Source organism: Tachyglossus aculeatus, chromosome 5 (genome assembly GCF_015852505.1).
Source record: "Tachyglossus aculeatus isolate mTacAcu1 chromosome 5, mTacAcu1.pri, whole genome shotgun sequence".
Lineage (NCBI taxonomy): Eukaryota > Metazoa > Chordata > Mammalia > Monotremata > Tachyglossidae > Tachyglossus > Tachyglossus aculeatus.
The window spans coordinates 60,287,675-60,304,674 of NC_052070.1; the positions used below are offsets into that span (position 1 = coordinate 60,287,675).

At 51.6% G+C, this 17,000-nt stretch overlaps 2 protein-coding genes across 5 annotated transcripts in view; one reads left to right on the plus strand and one right to left on the minus strand.

Moving 5' to 3' along the window:
- The first annotated feature begins 568 nt into the window (after positions 1-568).
- FAAP20 (FA core complex associated protein 20) lies at positions 569-10,161 on the plus strand. The gene is made up of 4 exons (XM_038747250.1): positions 569-630; positions 3,111-3,291; positions 4,604-5,181; positions 9,806-10,161. The coding sequence occupies exons 3-4, from the start codon at positions 4,673-4,675 to the stop codon at positions 9,876-9,878; spliced, it is 582 nt and encodes a 193-aa protein (XP_038603178.1). The 5' UTR covers positions 569-630; positions 3,111-3,291; positions 4,604-4,672; the 3' UTR covers positions 9,879-10,161.
- Positions 10,162-13,536: 3,375 nt separating this feature from the next.
- The window catches only part of PRKCZ (protein kinase C zeta), a 219,688-nt gene continuing 216,224 nt past the window's right edge, over positions 13,537-17,000 (minus strand). For all 4 annotated transcript variants that reach the window (XM_038746338.1, XM_038746339.1, XM_038746341.1 and 1 more), the window contains one exon: positions 13,537-16,256. In XM_038746338.1, coding sequence (XP_038602266.1) covers positions 16,169-16,256 — 88 coding nt within the window. In that variant the 3' untranslated portion in view covers positions 13,537-16,168. The remainder of the gene's footprint in view (positions 16,257-17,000) is intronic.

Below are 17,000 nucleotides of genomic sequence, written 5' to 3' on the forward strand. Positions count from 1 at the left end.
GGGAGGAGCCGGAGCCGGATTGGGGGAGGATCCGGAGCCGGATTGGGGAGGGTCGGGATTGGGGGCGGAGCCTGGTCCGGTCCGGGGGCGGAGCCGGAGCCGGATTGGGAAGGATCGGGGTTGGGGGCGGAGCCTGGTCCGGTCTGCGGGAGGAGCCGGAGCCGGATTACAGAGGATCCGGATTGGGGCCGGGGGCGGAGCCGGTCTGGGGGAGGAGCCGGAGCAGGATTAGGGAGGATCCGGATTGGGGGCGGGGCCTGGTCCGGTCCGGGGGAGGAGCCGGAGCCGGATTAGGGGAGGATCCGGAGCCGGATTGGGGAGCGTCAGGATTGGGGGCGGGGGCGGTTGGCCTTCCCGTCATCCCCCGCGCCCTTCGGCCCTGTTCCCCCCCCCCCCCCCCCTTCCCGGACGGGCCTGGGGGGGGTCCTTGAGCCCGTTGTCGAGTAGGGACCGTCTCTCTGTGTTGCCAACTTGTCCTTCCCAAGCGCTTAGTGCAGTGCTCTGCACACAGGAAGCGCCCAATAAATACAATTGATTGATTCGGGAGTCCCGGGGCGGTGAGATGTTCCGGCGGCGGGCAGGGCCGGGGGAGACGGGGGCTGAGCAGCCGGCCGGACCCCAACAGGGCAGGTGACCGCCGGGACGGGCTTTGGACACCTGGACACATGTTTGCTTTTCTTCTCTGCCCCCCCCCCCCCCTTCTAGACTGCGAGCCCACTGGTGGGTAGGGACCGTCTCTAAATGTTGCCGACTTGGACTTCCCAAGCGCTTAGTACAGTGTTCTGCACACAGTAGGCGCTCAATAAGTATGAATGAATGATATGATAGGACAGGACAGGGACCGTCTCCATATGTTGCCAACTTGGACTTCCCAAGCGCTTAGTACAGTGCTCTGCGCACAGTAAGCGCTCAATAAGTATGAATGAATGATATGATAGGACAGGACAGGGACCGTCTCTAGATGTTGCCGACTTGGACTTCCCAAGCGCTTAGTACAGTGCTCTGCGCACAGTAAGCGCTCAATAAGTATGAGTGAATGATGTGATAGGACAGGACAGGGGCCGTCTCTATATGTTGCCAACTTGGACTTCCCAAGCGCTTAGTACAGTGCTCTGCGCACAGTAAGCGCTCAATAAGTGTGAATGAATGAATGAATGATATGATAGGACAGGACAGGGACCGTCTCTATATGTTGCCAACTTGGACTTCCCAAGCGCTTAGTACAGTGCTCTGCGCACAGTAAGCACTCAATAAATGCAATTAGAATGAATGAATGATAGGACAGGACAGGACAGCCACCCCCGCTCCCCATCCCCAACCCCCTTCCCCTTCCCTTCCCCTTCCTGAAACCCTGCCCGCCTTCCTTTCCTCCCCCCCGCCGCTGTGTTTGGCGGGCAGAGCCCGGGCCTGCCAGCCCTCTGAGGACCTGGGCTCGAATCCCACCTCCCTCACTTGGCAAAGCCCTACTGAGAGCTCACCTCCTTCAGGAGGCCTTCCTAGACTGAACTCCTTCCTTCCTCTCCCCATCCCCCCGGCCTTAACTCCTTCCCCTCCCCACAGCACCTGTATATATGTTTATACGTATTTACTACTCTATTTTTGCACCTGTGTATATGTATAGATGTTTATACGTATTTATTACTCTATTTTATTTGTACATATTTATTCCATTTATTTTATTTTGTTAATATGTTCTGTCTTGTTCTGTGTCTCCCCCTTCTAGACTGCGAGCCAGCTGTTGGGTAGGGACCGTCTCTAGATGTTGCCAACTTGGACTTCCCAAGCGCTTAGTACAGTGCTGTGCACACAGTGAATATGATTGACTGAATGAATCCCACCTCCCTCACTTGGCAGCCGGGTGGCATGGGGCAAGCCACTTCACTTCCCCGTGCCTCAGTTACCTCATATGGAAAATAGGGACTGAGACAGGGAGCCCCACATGGCTCCCAGTTACCTTGTATCTACCCCACCGCTTAGAACAGGGCTTGGCACATAATATGTGCTTAACAAATACCATCGTTATTCCTTCCTCCCTTCCTGCCCGTTCCTTCCTTCCCTCCCTCCCCTCCCTTTCCTTTATTCCTTTTCAGACCTCCCCTTCCTCCCTTCCCCCTCCCTTCCTTTCCTTCCTTTCTTCCTTCCTTCCTCCTCCTCCTTCCTTTCTCCCTCTCCTTCCTTCTTTCCCTAACCCTAACCCACGTGGGGCTCACAGTCTTAATTCCCATTTTGCAGATGATGTAACTGAGGTGCAGAGAAGTGAAATAATCATAATCGTAATAATTGTGGTATTTGTTATGTAATTACTGTGTGCCAGGCACTGTACTAAGCGCTGGGGTGGATACAAGCAAATTGGGTTGACCCATTCCCTGTCCCACATGGGGCTCATAGTCTCAATCCCCGTTTTACAGATGAGGTAACTGAGGCATGGGGAAGTAAAGTGACTTGCCCAGGGTCACATAGCAGACAAGTGGCAGAGCCAGGATTAGAACCCACACCCTTCTAATTCCCAGGCCAGTGCTGTATCCACTACTCCTTGCTGCCTTGCCCAAGGTCACACAGCAGAGAAGTGACAACAGAGGCAGGATTAGAACCCATGACCTTCTGCTTCCCGGACCTGTGCTCTTCCCTCAGCCGGTTTTAACTAGTGGCTAGGGGATTTTTGTGAATGGCTTGTGTCTGGCAGTCTTCCCCTCGCCCCCCAAGACTGTAAGCCTCTTGTGGGCAGGGATCATGTCTACTACCTCTATTGTATTGAACTCTCCCAAGCCTTAGCACAATGGCCTACATAATAAGTGCTCAAAATGATTGATTTCAAAACTTTGCAAGCCACCGAACTGACCCTTGGTAAGACTGCCAACTGCAAGCTTCCATTTAGCATTTTTCTTGGAGTAACTTACATCCTAAAAGATTCTGCTCCAAACTAGAAAATAACAGTTTCACCCAGTTCATCTTTCCTTGCACAGAGCATTCAAACATCCACGCTCTTCTTGCTGAATATTTTCAGTTAAGCACACTGCATCTTTTATAAGGTGTCCAGGCTGGGGTGGTTTCTGGAATTTTCTGAATGGTTTTAATGTACCGGTGGTTCTTCAATATTTTATGTTCCCCAGAACATTAGGCAGCAGTTCTTGGATTGACCAGGGTGGATTAAATGAGTCTGCTCCTAAGGACAACTCAACCGCAACATCCGACCCTGATGATCTGTGGGGGCTGGTGTGGAGAGCCGTCAATCCGGGGCCGAAGCCCGCGGGCTGGGAGGCCACACCAAAATTACCAGAGTTCGTTGACAAGGTACCCTGTACTTACCTACTCCTTGGCAGGAGGTACATTTTATGGCAAATTCCAGCCATTAAGCGGACCCTAGTTGCCATTTACAATTAGATTTTTACAAGGAAATGTGACTTTTTAATACGTAGTAGTAGCGTTCACCAGTGAACCCATTTTGTTCCAATCAGTGGGCTCTTAGTTCAGTGCTCTGCTCAAAAAAGGTTTACAGAGATTACAGTTGTGGGGGTTGGTTACACTCCACATTGACTTTTTGGTATATATAGCAATACTGTACTCTCCCAAGTGCTTAATACAGTGCTTTGCACACAGTAAGCGCTCAATAAATATGATTGAATATATCTCAATATATATTATCTATGTACAATATATATTTGGTATTTGTTAAGCCCCTACTGTGTGCCAAGTTCTGGGATCGATTCAAGGTAATCAGTTTGGTGACAGTCCCCGTCCCATATGGGGCTCACAGCCCTCATTTTACAGATGAGATAACTGAGGCCCTGAGAAGTGAAGTGGCTTGTCCAAGGACACACAACAGTCAAAAGGCTAAGTCAGGATTAGAACCCAGGTCCTATTAACTCCCAGGCCCTTGCTCTATCCACTAGGCCATGCTGCTTTCATGGTAATGGTTGTCGAGGGCCATGAAATTCATCAAACATGATGTTGGCCAAAAGCCCTCTGAGCTCCCCTGTATGGCTTTTAAGCCAAATATTTAGGAAAGTTTGTCATTTAGCACCTTCAGAGATGATAAAAATGCAACATGGAAAAAGCGGCTGGCCTCAGTCTCTGGTGGAGAGCAAGACACAACTAAGGTGGCTTATCTTCCACACTTACACAAATGTGTAGATCGGAAAGCAGTTTGGGCCGGGTTGATGAATCTTAAGTAATTGTGTATTCCAGCATGTATCTCCCAGGTTGTCAGCTGCGGGGGCTTTCTGGGGTCAGGCGAAGAGCCAGGATGGAGTCTGGTGGGGGGTTTTTTTGGAGGACTCAACACATTTCGGACACTCCGGGACTTCATGGGACAAACTGTTCAGAGTTGGACATTTTGGGTCAGATTTCTCTTGGGTGTGATTTGCCACAGAAATGAAATTTAGCATGGCCCCCAGAAGATCAAGTTGTTTTCCCCGTGGGAGCTCTCAAAGAGCCCAAAGAATTATTTTGACTGCGTTATGGGTAAGCTGGAGTTTGGGCCGTCTGGCTTTGCCCAGAAATCTGGAAAGAGGGGTCCCCTTGGGGCTGCTTCACCTTGCCCACCTCGCTTCCTTGGCTCTACCCTGTTTAAAAGCTTCCTGGAAAAAAATGTCATCTTTTACAGAATCCCGAAACAGGCCGAAACCCAGGGGAGCCAGAAACCTTTCAGGTTGGAGCAGAAGAGTTTCAGTGGATGCCGTTTCCTCCGGCCCCTGAATTTGGCAGAAAAGCAAAATACCCGCAGTCTCCTCGGCGGAGCGGAAGCGGACGGAAACAGTTAACCCGGAGACTGAGAAGGGAACCCTCGAGAGGCGAGAGGAATTCTTCTGCCGAGGCTGTGGGAAGCAAATCCGGCGCCCTGAGCCCCCCTGAGCGGGCAGGAACATTTAAGGCCGAGAGGCTTCAAGCCTTTCCAAAGGTAGACTCACCCCGGCCCAGTAAGAAACACAGGGGCTTGGAGCTTGGGCCACTCCCAGTGACTCGTAGCCTCCCCGAGCGGAGTCCAGCCGTTGGGAACGGCCAAGGAGAAGGCTGCCGGGGAACGCCTGGTTGGGAAAAGTCAGAAAGCGGTGTTGGATTGGATGATGCTGGCCTCACCTCTTCCCCACAAGCGGCAGGTTCTGGGACCAACATCGAGGAGCCGATGGCAGGGACGAAGACTCTGGAGAGCTGTCCCATGTGCCAGATCCCTTTCGGGCCCACGTAAGTCAGTCTCTCTATCTCTCTTTCTCATAGTAAAGAGAAGCAGTGTGGCCTAATGGCTAGAGCACAGGCCTGGGAATCAGAAGAACCTGGATTCTAATCCCGATTCTGCCACTTGGCCAAGTCACTTCATTTCTCCGGGCCTCAGTTCCCTCATCTGTAAAATGGGGATGGAGACTGGGCAGCCCCATATGGAACAGGAACTGTGTCCAACCCTATTTGATTGGATCCACCTCAGTACTTAGTTCAGTACCTGGCACACAGTAAACACCTAAAAAATACCATTATCATTATTACTACTACTACTATGAATAATAATGTAATAGTCGTATTTACTGAGTGCTTACTGTGAACAGAGCACTGTACTAAGCATTTGGGAGAGTACGATATAACAGTATAATAATGATAATGATTGAGCGCTTACTGTGTGCAGAGTACAGTGCTCTGCACACAGTAAGCGCTCAATAAATACAATTGATTGATTGATAATGGTATTTGTTAAACAGAAAAGCAGTATGGCTCAGTGGAAAGAGCATGGGCTTGAGAGTCAGAGATCGTGGGTTCTTATCCCAGCTCCGCCACTTATCAGCTTCGTGACTTTGGGCAAGTCACTTAATTTCTCTGTGACCTCATCTGTAAAATGGGGATTAAGACTATGAGCCCTATGTGGGACAACCTGATTACCTTGTATCTACCCTGGTGCTTAGAACAGTGCTTGGACCATAGTAAGTGCTTAACAAATGCCATCATTATTATTAAGCACTTACTCTGTGCCAAGCACTGTACTGAGTCCTGGAACGGATACAGTATCAGCTGGGACACAGTGCCTGTCCCACATGGGACTTAGAGTCTAAGTAGGAGGGCGGACAGATATTGATCCCACATTTTATAGATGAGGAAGCCAAGGCACAGGGAAGTGAAGGGACTTGTGCAAGGTTACCCAGCAGGCAAGTGGCAGAGCTGGGTGAGAGCCCAGATTCTCTGACTCCCTTTTCCGCTCCTTCTTGTAGTGAAATGGTTCCACTTGGATATGGCTCCTACCCACACAGCCATATCTGGCTAAAACTTAGACGTGGGAGAGAAGCTTATTCCCTTCCTGGGTGCTGGCTCCACATCAATGCCAGGGAGGGCGGGAGGGGCTGGGGCCTCCACAGGTTCCCAGGGGCAGGGTGGAGGTGGGGGGAAGCGTTGTTCCCGGCCTCCCACCTCCCCCAGCTGTTTGGGCTGGGCTCCCCCTCCCAAATTCAGGGAAGATCAGAACAAACAATTCCCTCTGAGGCAATGACAGTGTCGAGGACCCCCCGGGAGGCCTGCCCTTCCCCGCACTGAGGCAATGACAGTGTCAAGGCCTCCCCAGGAGGCCTGCCCTTCCCCAGCCATATCCCCACTCTGACCCCCTGCACTTCCAACATAAAGTCAGCGCCCTTGATTCCATAATCATTTGGTTCATAAACTGATAAAGTCCTTATGGTTGGTTCAGGCAGGCAGTCTTTAAACGGGGAAGTCTCCCTGCCCCCTCCCACCCATTTTTCCCCATACTCATGTTTTCTGCATGGGGGTGGAATACGATTTATTTTTCCACCGTTGGCATAGATACCCAAAGAGGAACCAGAAGCCCGCAGTTTCCAGCGCCTAAAGGAAATCTAAATGTGAACCCTCCGTGACTTGGCTGCAGCTACATAAAGCCGTTTTATACAGAAAATTGGCGAAACGAATTGAGGGTGCCAATTTTGACTCCAAACGGGAGCATTTTGATCGGCTCTTTCCCAACTACCACACAGTTCGAGGTCCATAGTTGGTCCTCAGATGCCCACGTCACTCAAGGGGCTCTTCTGCCCCTTGAGAAGCAGTGTGGCCCAGTGGCAAGAGCACGGGCTTTGGAGTCAGAGGTCATGGGATCAAATCCCGGCTCCGCCAATTGTCAACTGTGTGACTTTGGGCAAGTCACTTAACTTCTCTGGGCCTCAGTTCCCTCATCTGTAAAATGGGGATTAAGACTGTGAGCCCCACGTGGGACAACCTGATCACCTTGTATCCCCCCAGCGCTTAGAACGGTGCTTTGCACATAGTAAGCGCTTAACAAATACCATCATTATTATTATTATTATTCTGCCATTCGACTGGACAGTGAGAGGCCGCCGCCGGGTCCGGCGCTGCCCGCCCCAGACCACCCCCGCCCAGATACCCTCCAGAATCTATTAGGACGGGGAAATCCTTTCTCATTCCGGATCACCGGGAATTCCAGTTTGGTGGATCAGGGCCTGGGTTTGGTAGCGAGGACCCCAACCTTCCCACCAGGCAGCCCCATCCACCCGAGCTCGGTCTGGGTCTCGGGTGAATGTTTCCCGACTAAAAGTGCCCCACGGGCACCACCCCCTTCACTCCAGGTATTGTGTTGTGGCTTCTGCCAAACTGTGCCCTAGCCTTCTCTTCCCCCCTGGGTAGAGTGCTTCCCTCCTGCCTTCCACCAGACAGCCATGCTCTTTGAGTCTTTGTCCTCCCTAAACAAGCCTCAGCACAGGGCGGGCTCGGGCTCTGCCCACCGACTGGCCCTCGCAGGCACCATAGTGGCAGTGGGCTTAGGGGAAGTGCCTGGCAGATGGTTGCATTCTGATTCATCCATTCAGTCGTATTAAGCGCTGACTGTGTGCAGAGCACTGTACTAAACGCTTGAGAAAGTACAGTTCAGCAATAGAGTGACCATCCCTTCCAAAAACGGGCTCACAGTCTAGAACGGGGGTTGGCCAGTCAGACAGCATACGGCCGTTTACTCAAAGTGCTGGGCTCCGGCCACCCCGGTACCGCAGTCTTGCGCTTATCGTTTGTACTCGGACGATTACCCCACGCTGAGGGACAGGAGGAAATTAAGTTTTGGATCACTGATTGTAAACAGTGAGAACAGCATTTGCAGGGGAAGAAAGAGGATTAGAGTCAGGATGCGATGACAGCAACAACACGGTCCCTGTTCCAAACCGGGGTGGAGAGGGAAGGAGGGGAGTGCGGGTGTCTTGGTACATTTTGCTGATTAGGAGACTAAGTGATTTGCCCAAGGCCACCCACCTGGCCAGTGGCAGAGCTGGGATCAGACCCTGGGTCAACTGACTCCCAGTGCCCCCTGCTCCTTCCATTGCACCGCTGGGAGTTGTTAACTAACGTATAATCCTCACCTTTGGAGTTAGCCAAACGGTTCAGAGCACCCCTGTTAGTCGGTCAATCAATCAGTAGTATTTATTGAGCGCTGACTGTATGCAGAGCACCGTACTCAGCTCTTGGGAGAGCAATAATAATAATGATGGTATTTGTTAAGCGCTTACTATTCATTCATTCATTCAATCGTATTTATTGAGCGCTTACTGTGTGCAGAGCACTGTAGTAAGCACCGTACTCAGCTCTTGGGAGAGTAATAATAATAATGATGGTATTTGTTAAGCGCTTACTATGTGCCAAGCACTGTTCTATGCACAGGGGCAGATAAAAGGTAAGCAGGTTGTCCCATGTGGGCTCACAGTCTTAATCCCCATTTTAAGGATGAGGTCACTGAGGCACGGAGAAGCTAAGCGACTTGCCCAGAGTCACCCAGCTGACAAGTGGCGGAGCCGGGATTAGAACCCACGACCTCTGATTCCCAAGCCCGTGCTCTTTCCACTAAGCCACAACGTTTCTCATAACAATAGAGTTGGTAGACACATTCCCTGTGCACAGTAGCTTGCAGTTTAGAGGGGGAGACAGATAATAGGGGGCTTATCACAGGACGCTTTCACCACTCAGTAGCCTCGGTCCTGGAAGGACGAACAGTCAACCTGAAACCTCCAGTTAGATTTCCACCTATCTGAAGAGCCTTTTAAAGTCCCGCTACTGTTGAGGAAGCTTGTTGTAGCCAGGGAATTTGTCTGTTTTATTGTACTCTCCCAAATGCTTAGTTCAGTGCTCACCGCACAGTAATTGCTCAACAGTTACCATTGATTGACTGATGAGGAGACTTGTTTGACAAGCCTGCCAAGAGAGGGTCATTTCAGAGTTGGCATTCAGAGTCAGCCCGCACCCTCCGCTCCTCCACTGCTAATCTCCTCACTGTACCTCGTTCTTGCCTGTCCCGCCATCGACCCCCGGCCCACGTCATCCCCCGGGCCTGGAATGCCCTCCCTCTGCCCATCCACCAAGCTAGCTCTCTTCCTCCCTTCAAGGCCCTGCTGAGAGGTCACCTCCTCCAGGAGGCCTTCCCAGACTGAGCCCCTTCTTTCCTCTCCCCCTCGTCCCCCTCTCCATCCCCCCGTCTTACCTCTTTCCCTTCCCCACAGCACCTGTATATATGTATATATGGTTGTACATATTTATTACTCTATTTATTTATTTATTTATTTATTTTACTTGTACATTTCTATCCTATTTATTTTATTTTGTTGGTATGTTTGGTTCTGTTCTCTGTCTCCCCCTTTTAGACTGTGAGCCCACTGTTGGGTAGGGACTGTCTCTATGTGTTGCCAATTTGCACTTCCCAAGCGCTTAGTACAGTGCTCTGCACATAGTAAGCGCTCAGTAAATACGATTGATTTTCCCTTGGATTTCCCCCGGCTCAGGTCAGCCCAACCTGAGCCCTGCTCTTGTGTCTCCTCCCACCGTGCAGGCTGTCGCAGTCGGACGTGGACGGTCATCTCGCTCAGTGCTTGTCAGAGAGCACCGAAGACGTGATCTGGTGACCTCGCCGTCTCGAGTCGACGGGGCCGTTGGTCCAGTGTTGGGGAGCGCTCTGGCCGGCTGGACTGGAATGGGGTCTGCCCCAAGGTAGGGATGTGCGGAGGCCCGGCTCGCAGGGCACCCCGAGTGCCGGCGGCTTCCCGGACAGATATGTGGCAATAAGCGGATCGGGGGAGGAGAGGCGGGGTGCCTCGCCCCCAGTCAGCTATGTCAAACACTTTGTTTTAAGAAGCAGCGTAAGCTCAGTGGAAAAAGCACGGGCTTGGTAGACATCATAGTTCAAATTCCGCCTCCACCAATTGTCAGCTGTGTGACTTTGGGCGTCGTTTAACTCCTCTGTGCCTCAGTTACCTCATCTGTAAAATGGGGATTAAGACTGTGAGCCCCATGTGGGACAACCTGATCACGTCGTATCTCCCCCGGCTCTTAGAACAGTGCTTTGCACAAATGCCATCATCCTCATCATTTTGGACAGAGAATGGCCGCCGTTCGTTGAAACGAGGATGGGGAAAAGGAACTGTGGTTGGGGATGTGTTTTCCCGCCAAAGCCAAGGGTTGGCTAGACTGAACTCTCCCTCCTCGTGGTCATTGTCCTCTTGGCCAGTCCCGGTGTCTGAGGCAGGGGTTCAGATGGACACACACCCAGCCCCGGTGGGTGTGCAGGTGGAGCAGGGCGGATCTTGTTCCGGGATCCCAGGTTGTACCCGGCTGCGGTGCCGCCCACTGGGCACGGAGCCATCGAGCGAGGGAGTGAGGATGGCTCGGCGCGGGCCATCCCTGCTGCTGCAACCATCCTTCTGGTGCCAGGGAAGGACTGTATCAGCCTGGGTGCCGGGGGAGCAGCCAGGGGGCCTGGAGACTAAACTCGCTGTGGACAGGGAATGTACCTGTTTGTTGTTGTAAGCGCTCTCCCAAGCGCTTAGGACAGTGCTGTGTACACAGCAAGTACTCAAGTGCGATTGAATTAATGAGTGAATGAATGGCTGTAGGGCTGGTAGGCCCTGCCGCTCTGTTCGATCTCCGGGCCAGAGGCTGGTGTGGGCCCAGAAGCTGGACCCAGGTAGCCCTGTGCCCTGCTTGAGCTGGGCTGAACCAGTAAACCCACTGGCACGGTGGGTGCAGCCACTGGCATCCCAGGTTCCAGCCCGGCATCCCCCGGGGCACTGACATGCCCCTCCCCGTCCCCTGTCCAGTCAGTTTCCAGGCTCCTCCTGGCTGCTGCCACCGCCATCTATGCACAAACCAGGGGGAACCGCGATCAGGTCCCCTGGCCTGTGGAGCGTTTGGATGGCTAACCAAGATAATAATAATTATGGTATTTGTTAAGCACTTACTGTGTGCGCCAGGCACAGTACTAAGCACTGGGGTGGATACATGCAAGGCAGTTGGACTCAGTCCCTGTCCCACATGGGGCTGACGGTCTCAATCCCCATTTTACAAAGGAAATGAGGCACAGTGAAGGGACTTGCACCGAGATCACGCAGCAGACAAGTGACCCCAGTGCACCCTTTGGGAAAAACAGAGGAACTGGGAGGGAGTTGCAGGGGAGATGGAGGCCTGGGAGAGGCGAAGGTGGGGGATGACCTGTTGCAGAGGGAGTGGCTGTGTCCCTCCTCCACTCCATCCCCTTTCAAAAAGTGGTGGAATTACACAGTTTAGGGCCGGGGAAAAAGTTCCACTCCAGCCTTGTCTGTTCTTGGCCTTCAGGCCTGACCAGAAGGCAGGAGCATTGCCACCTCAATTTGTACAAGCCTCCCCGGGTGGTTGGGGGGGTTGTCAAGGGGTTCCCCTCCTTCAGGGGATTTCCCTCCTTCCCGGGGTAATGCAACTCTGCCGTCTCTCAGCCCTCATGGTCGGGAAGCCTGCCGGAAACCCCTCCGGTCGCAGTTTGCGAAGGAGCCGCACACGGAGCCCCTGTGGCCTGAGTAACCAGGAACCCAAAGTGAATCAATGGCCGTTTTCCACCCCTCAGCCAACCCTGTAAAATCACAGGAAAGGGTGGCTTTGTCTAAATCATTTCCCCAACCCCAAACTAGCGGACCAGCAAGCCGACACTTAGAGCAGCCCGCTGGGACGTTTCCGATCTCCGATGGACTCGGACACACTAACGGTACGGTAGGACCTTAATGGGGGTTAAAGGGCTAGAAGAGAAGTCCAACGGGAGGCTCACGCATAAACGGACCGAAGGTCTTCGTTACACAGCATTTTCTTCTGAGAAGAAATGCCTCGAAGGAGCTGTGCTCCCAAGCTCCAGCCCCACTCCTCAAATCACTATTAGGAGGCTGGGAATCAATGTATCCTTTCTACCCCAGATTCTCCTTGGACCTGGGCACTCATGAGGGAAAGGCCTTCACCTCGCAGACACTCCAAAGCATTCCTCTTTAAGATGCGGGTGCTCACAGGTTTTATTTTTCAAGCCACGTTATTTGAATAAAGGAAGAGGAACGATCATTTCCTCAGCTCAAGACTGTAAGCTCCTCGGGGTCGGGGAACATGTCTCTCAATTTTGTTGTATCAGACTCACTCCCGAGTGCTTACTACAGTACTCTGCACACAGTAAGCACTTAATACCATTGTTTGATCAAGTCATTCTGTGAAACGGAGGCTCCGGGTTGCCACTGGACCCTAGAGTTACGTCGTTGGAGGCTAAGTGACATAGGTGGCTGACAGTGGCACAAAAATGTGCATCTCCCCTCCCTCATGTGAAGGCCCCTGCCTCCCGACTTGCCATCTTGGTCACACAGAGGACAGGGGTCGATTCACCAAATTAGGCAACAAGGCGCAGTGCTGAACAACTCCCGATCTCTCCCTGTAGACGGAGGGCCGGGATCTTGTCTACCGACTCTACTCTCTCAAAGGGAAGCAGCGTGGCTTAGTACAAAGAGCCTGGGCTTGGGAGTTAGAGGCCATGGGTTCTAATCCCGGCTCCTCCACTTGTCAGCTCTATGACTTTGGGCAAGTCACTTCACTTGACTATGAGCCCACTGTTGGGTAGGGACTGTCTCTATATGTTGCCAACTTTTACTTCCCAGCGCTTAGTACAGTGCTCTGCACACTAAGCGCTCAATAAATACGATTGATTGATTCTCTGGGCCTCAGTTACCTCATCTATAAAATGGGGATTAAGACTGTGATGTGAGCCCCACGGGGGACAACCTCATTACCTTGTATCTACCCCAACATTCTGAACAGTGCTTGGTACATAGTAAGCATTTAACAAATGCCATTATTATTATTATTATTAAATGCTTACTCCAGCGCTCTGCATACAGTAGGCGCTCATTACAAACCTTTGATTCCTTTTTCACTGTGCCAGTTTTGGTTTGTTCCTTTCAAGACTTTGGGGCGGATTCATTTCACTCTAGTTCCTTAAACTGCCTCACCCTCCTGGACCCCTAGAAAGTGGCTCAATGTAACCAAGAGACCTCTGGACACAGGGGACACAGGTGAAGATGACATATTTGGATGAAGATTCCTCCCCCCGGGCATCCCTCCGGGGGCCCTTTGGCACTCCGGTTTGGGATCAAATGGAATGGAATCGCACTAGAAAAGTACAAGATCAAAACATAGCCAGATACCGTATCTTTTCCTTTCCAATGACCTAAAAAAACTCTTGTGGTGAAATCTTTCTGTCTTTTAATTAAAAAAAAAATCAATCCATTCAGCTTTTTCATTAAAGTTTTTAATAGATGTGTGCAAGAATATAAATGATCTCAGCTGTTATGGATTAGTATACCATCTTCTGCACAATTAAAACTGGTCAGCAAAGATCTCAACTAATTAATTATACAAAACTACAAGAACATATTTACTGTTTTACAGTCATTAAATTAGCTAGAGTTTTCATTTACTATTTCAAATAAGACAACTATATATCATTACGGGATCCGTCTGTAATATATTAGGATTTTTTTTTTTTCTCCAAACCACACAATTAACATCCTTCATTTGCTTTCGTTTATAAAACAAGTACTTTATATAAAAAAATCTCCCTTTCATCAGAAACAGAACATGATTCATATACACTGGCGCACGAGCAACCCAACTTGGAACCAGCAAACGATTTGGCAACAGCAATAGTGTAAATGCCTTAAATTGGGATCAACTGAGGGCATTGGGTCCGGCCCGGGGCCAACAAGTCGCTCCGGTCCGACCGCCTGCCACGGAATGGTCCGACCGCTCCGAGCCGGCGTGTCGTCAGGGGGCCAGGGAGAGCTTGTCTCTCTGTCCAAACCACCGGATCTCCGTGAGAATTACTCTGGGGGCGGTGAGGGGTGGCCAGGGAGACGGGCTTAGGCCCCATCAACAGTAGCCCCACGAGAAGCCGGAAGGCTCGGGATTGGTGCCACCGGGAAGCGGCTCCGCGGCTCGGACCCCCGCTTTCCTTTGGAGGTGAGGGTCTCTAGGCGAGGGAGGTGGTGCTGGTTAAAAGCCAGATTTCTTACCAGGAAAGACGCCACCCCCCACCCCCGAGCAACGCGAACTCACCGGGGCGGTGGCGGGGTTACAGAGGTCATGACCGTCCGGCGGCGGGCCCGGACGGGACCCCCGCCGGGGCTCGGAGGGGAGCGCGGGAGCCGGTGGCTGAGGCCGGACCGTCAACCACATTTTGGCCGTCTCACCCTAGCACCCCCCGGCACGGACGTATGGCCGCCGCGCGGGACCCTGAGAAACCCGTGTGATCGTGGAGAGGGAGCAGGGGAGAAAAGCCGCACTTTGTCCGACACCTGTGGACACCCAATCTGGCCAGGTTTAACGGCACGAGATTTCCGTTCGATCTCCCCTCCTCTGCTTTCAGCCACAATCACAAGCCACACGACATGGTGAAACCAAAGTCCCATCAGAGGCCTTCCCATTCCTCTCCCCTGCAGTGGCGGGGGGGACGGGACACAAACACGGGCAACACGGCTGCCTGCCCTGGGCCTCGTTAGCCCTCAGGGGTAGGGCTGGACGTTAGGCCGTCATGGTAAAACCACTGGCTGCCCCGTCCCCTTCCTCCCCTTTCGTTCATATTTTTGGTTTCCAAAAGAGACGGGATCCAATGGGGAGCTGCCACCCATCGGCTCCGATCTACCGGGGGATGTTTCTCCTCCAAGCACTAGCAGCCGAACTAGGAATCCCGAAGAGCTCGGCTTTCCGAGAGCGGAATAATCATTCCGGGACGTACGCTCGCCGTCAAAGCCGACGGATTATTCAAAGCAGGAGGTGTGCTTTACCGGGAAAACAGACTACGTACGTTTAAGGATGTTGCTAGTTTAAATTTTTAAGGCGAAGATCCGTAACACAGTTTTGCTTTTTCCTATTTCCTAATTCTGAAGAGCGTGTTACCGGAAAACAATTTCTCCCAACAATCTAATACATGACACAAGACATCACATAGGCACTGCTTAAGCATCTTCCAGAAAATTTATTTTGTGTGCAAATTTGGTGGTTTCTAAAAGAGTTTTTGGTCTGGCGATGCTTTGGGGGAACACCATTTTCAAATCTAAAGAGCCCAATTTTCCTTCCATGATCAGAGTGAATTCCAAATTAAAGCCAGCACCGCTCCTTCATGCCTCCTTGCAATTTGGTAACGACGTGTTCAAAGCATTAGACTGCAGCCACTCATTGCGTGCTCCGTATGAAAATACGTGTTAAATATTAACAAGAACTTACCGGGGCTTAGAAAGTGTTCCGAATTTGTAAAAATTCTTCGTTGCAGTTTATCCATTTAGGCACTTAAACTTCTGTACCCAAACTTCTGTGGCAATAGCTAATAAAACACAACTCCTCTTTGATTTACACATCGTATCCGAGACGACAGACGGGTGCCACTTGTGAAAAAAGGCATCAAAAATCAGCTTCAACACCACTGTAACGCTTTATTCTTCAGGATTTTACACTTTCATATTCTTCGATTGGGGAGCTGGGGCGGCGAGGGAGAGGTCGCCGCCCCCGGGATGCAGTAGAAAGTGTGCAAGTCCGCCAGCGTGGGATTGGCCTCTCCTTACCGGGATGCGATGCCTGGCCGATCCTCCGTGAAGCGGGCACGATGTGCAGATCCCTTCGGTAACGAAGCCGGTCACGTCCAGGGTCCGAGCTCTGTCAGAAACCGCGTGACGTAGAGGAAGACGCCCACCGGAATTTCTTCTCTTTGATTTTCAGCAGCAATTGTTTTTTTGTTTCGTTTTTTTAAATCATTGGTCTCCGTCCCGGCCTGACAGTTCCCCAGCCTCGCATGCATATACTGTAGTTAAGGGTAAATTTAAAAAGTTCATTCACATTATCTGTCCGCAAGGGAGACGTCGCCTCTTCATACCGACTCCTCCGTGGAAAGCAGTGACGGATTGATGTATTCAAACCCTTCGAACTCTGACTGGTCTATTCTTTTGATGACATCCCTGGAGGAGAAGAGGGAGAAGAGAGTGATCACTGCCCTGTTGTTGTTTTTTCCCAACATGGCAATGCCACGTGCATAGGAGGTCAGGTCTTTGGGACATCTTAATGCACTATTTTTGTGAACGCGGACTTCCCTTTCGGGGACAGAGGAAGGGCTGGCTTGATTCACGGCAGAGACAGGGTGGCTAAGGGTGGGGAGAGGGTTCACGGGGGTTTTCACACCAGCCCTGCCTTTGTTGCCTGTTAACACCGAGCATGTCATTCATTCAGTCACATTTACTGAGTTCTTGATGTGTGCAGAGCACTGTACTAAGCGTTTGGGAGAGTACACTGTAACAACAGACACATCCCTGCCTACGACTAGCTTATAATAATAATAATGATGATGGTATTTGTTAAGAGCTTCCTATGTGCCAAGCACTGTTCTAAGCGCTGATAGTCTAGAGGGGGAGGCAGACATTGTAGAAATAAATAAATGACAGATATGGACAGAAGTGCTGTGGGGCCGGGAGTGGGGGTGAATAAAGGGAGCGAGTCAGGGCGACGCAGAAGGGAGCGGGAGAAGAGGAAAGGGGGGCTTGGACAGGGAAGGCCTCTTGGAGGAGATGTGCCTTGGATTAAGCTTTGAAAGCGGGAAGAGTCACTTTAATTGTCGGCTGTGAGGAGAGAGGGCAGGGCGTACCAGGCTAGAGGGAGGACGTCCCCGTGCCCAAATTCAGCCAGACGGGCCTCTGAGCGCTCTGGCC

Bases quoted from the DNA above. Each gene is read 5' to 3' on its own strand.
- FAAP20 (XM_038747250.1), top strand. From the start codon at position 4,673: ATGCCGTTTCCTCCGGCCCCTGAATTTGGCAGAAAAGCAAAATACCCG. The intron at 5,182-9,805 runs GTAAGTCAGTCT...CCCACCGTGCAG, and splicing joins CAGATCCCTTTCGGGCCCAC to GCTGTCGCAGTCGGACGTGG.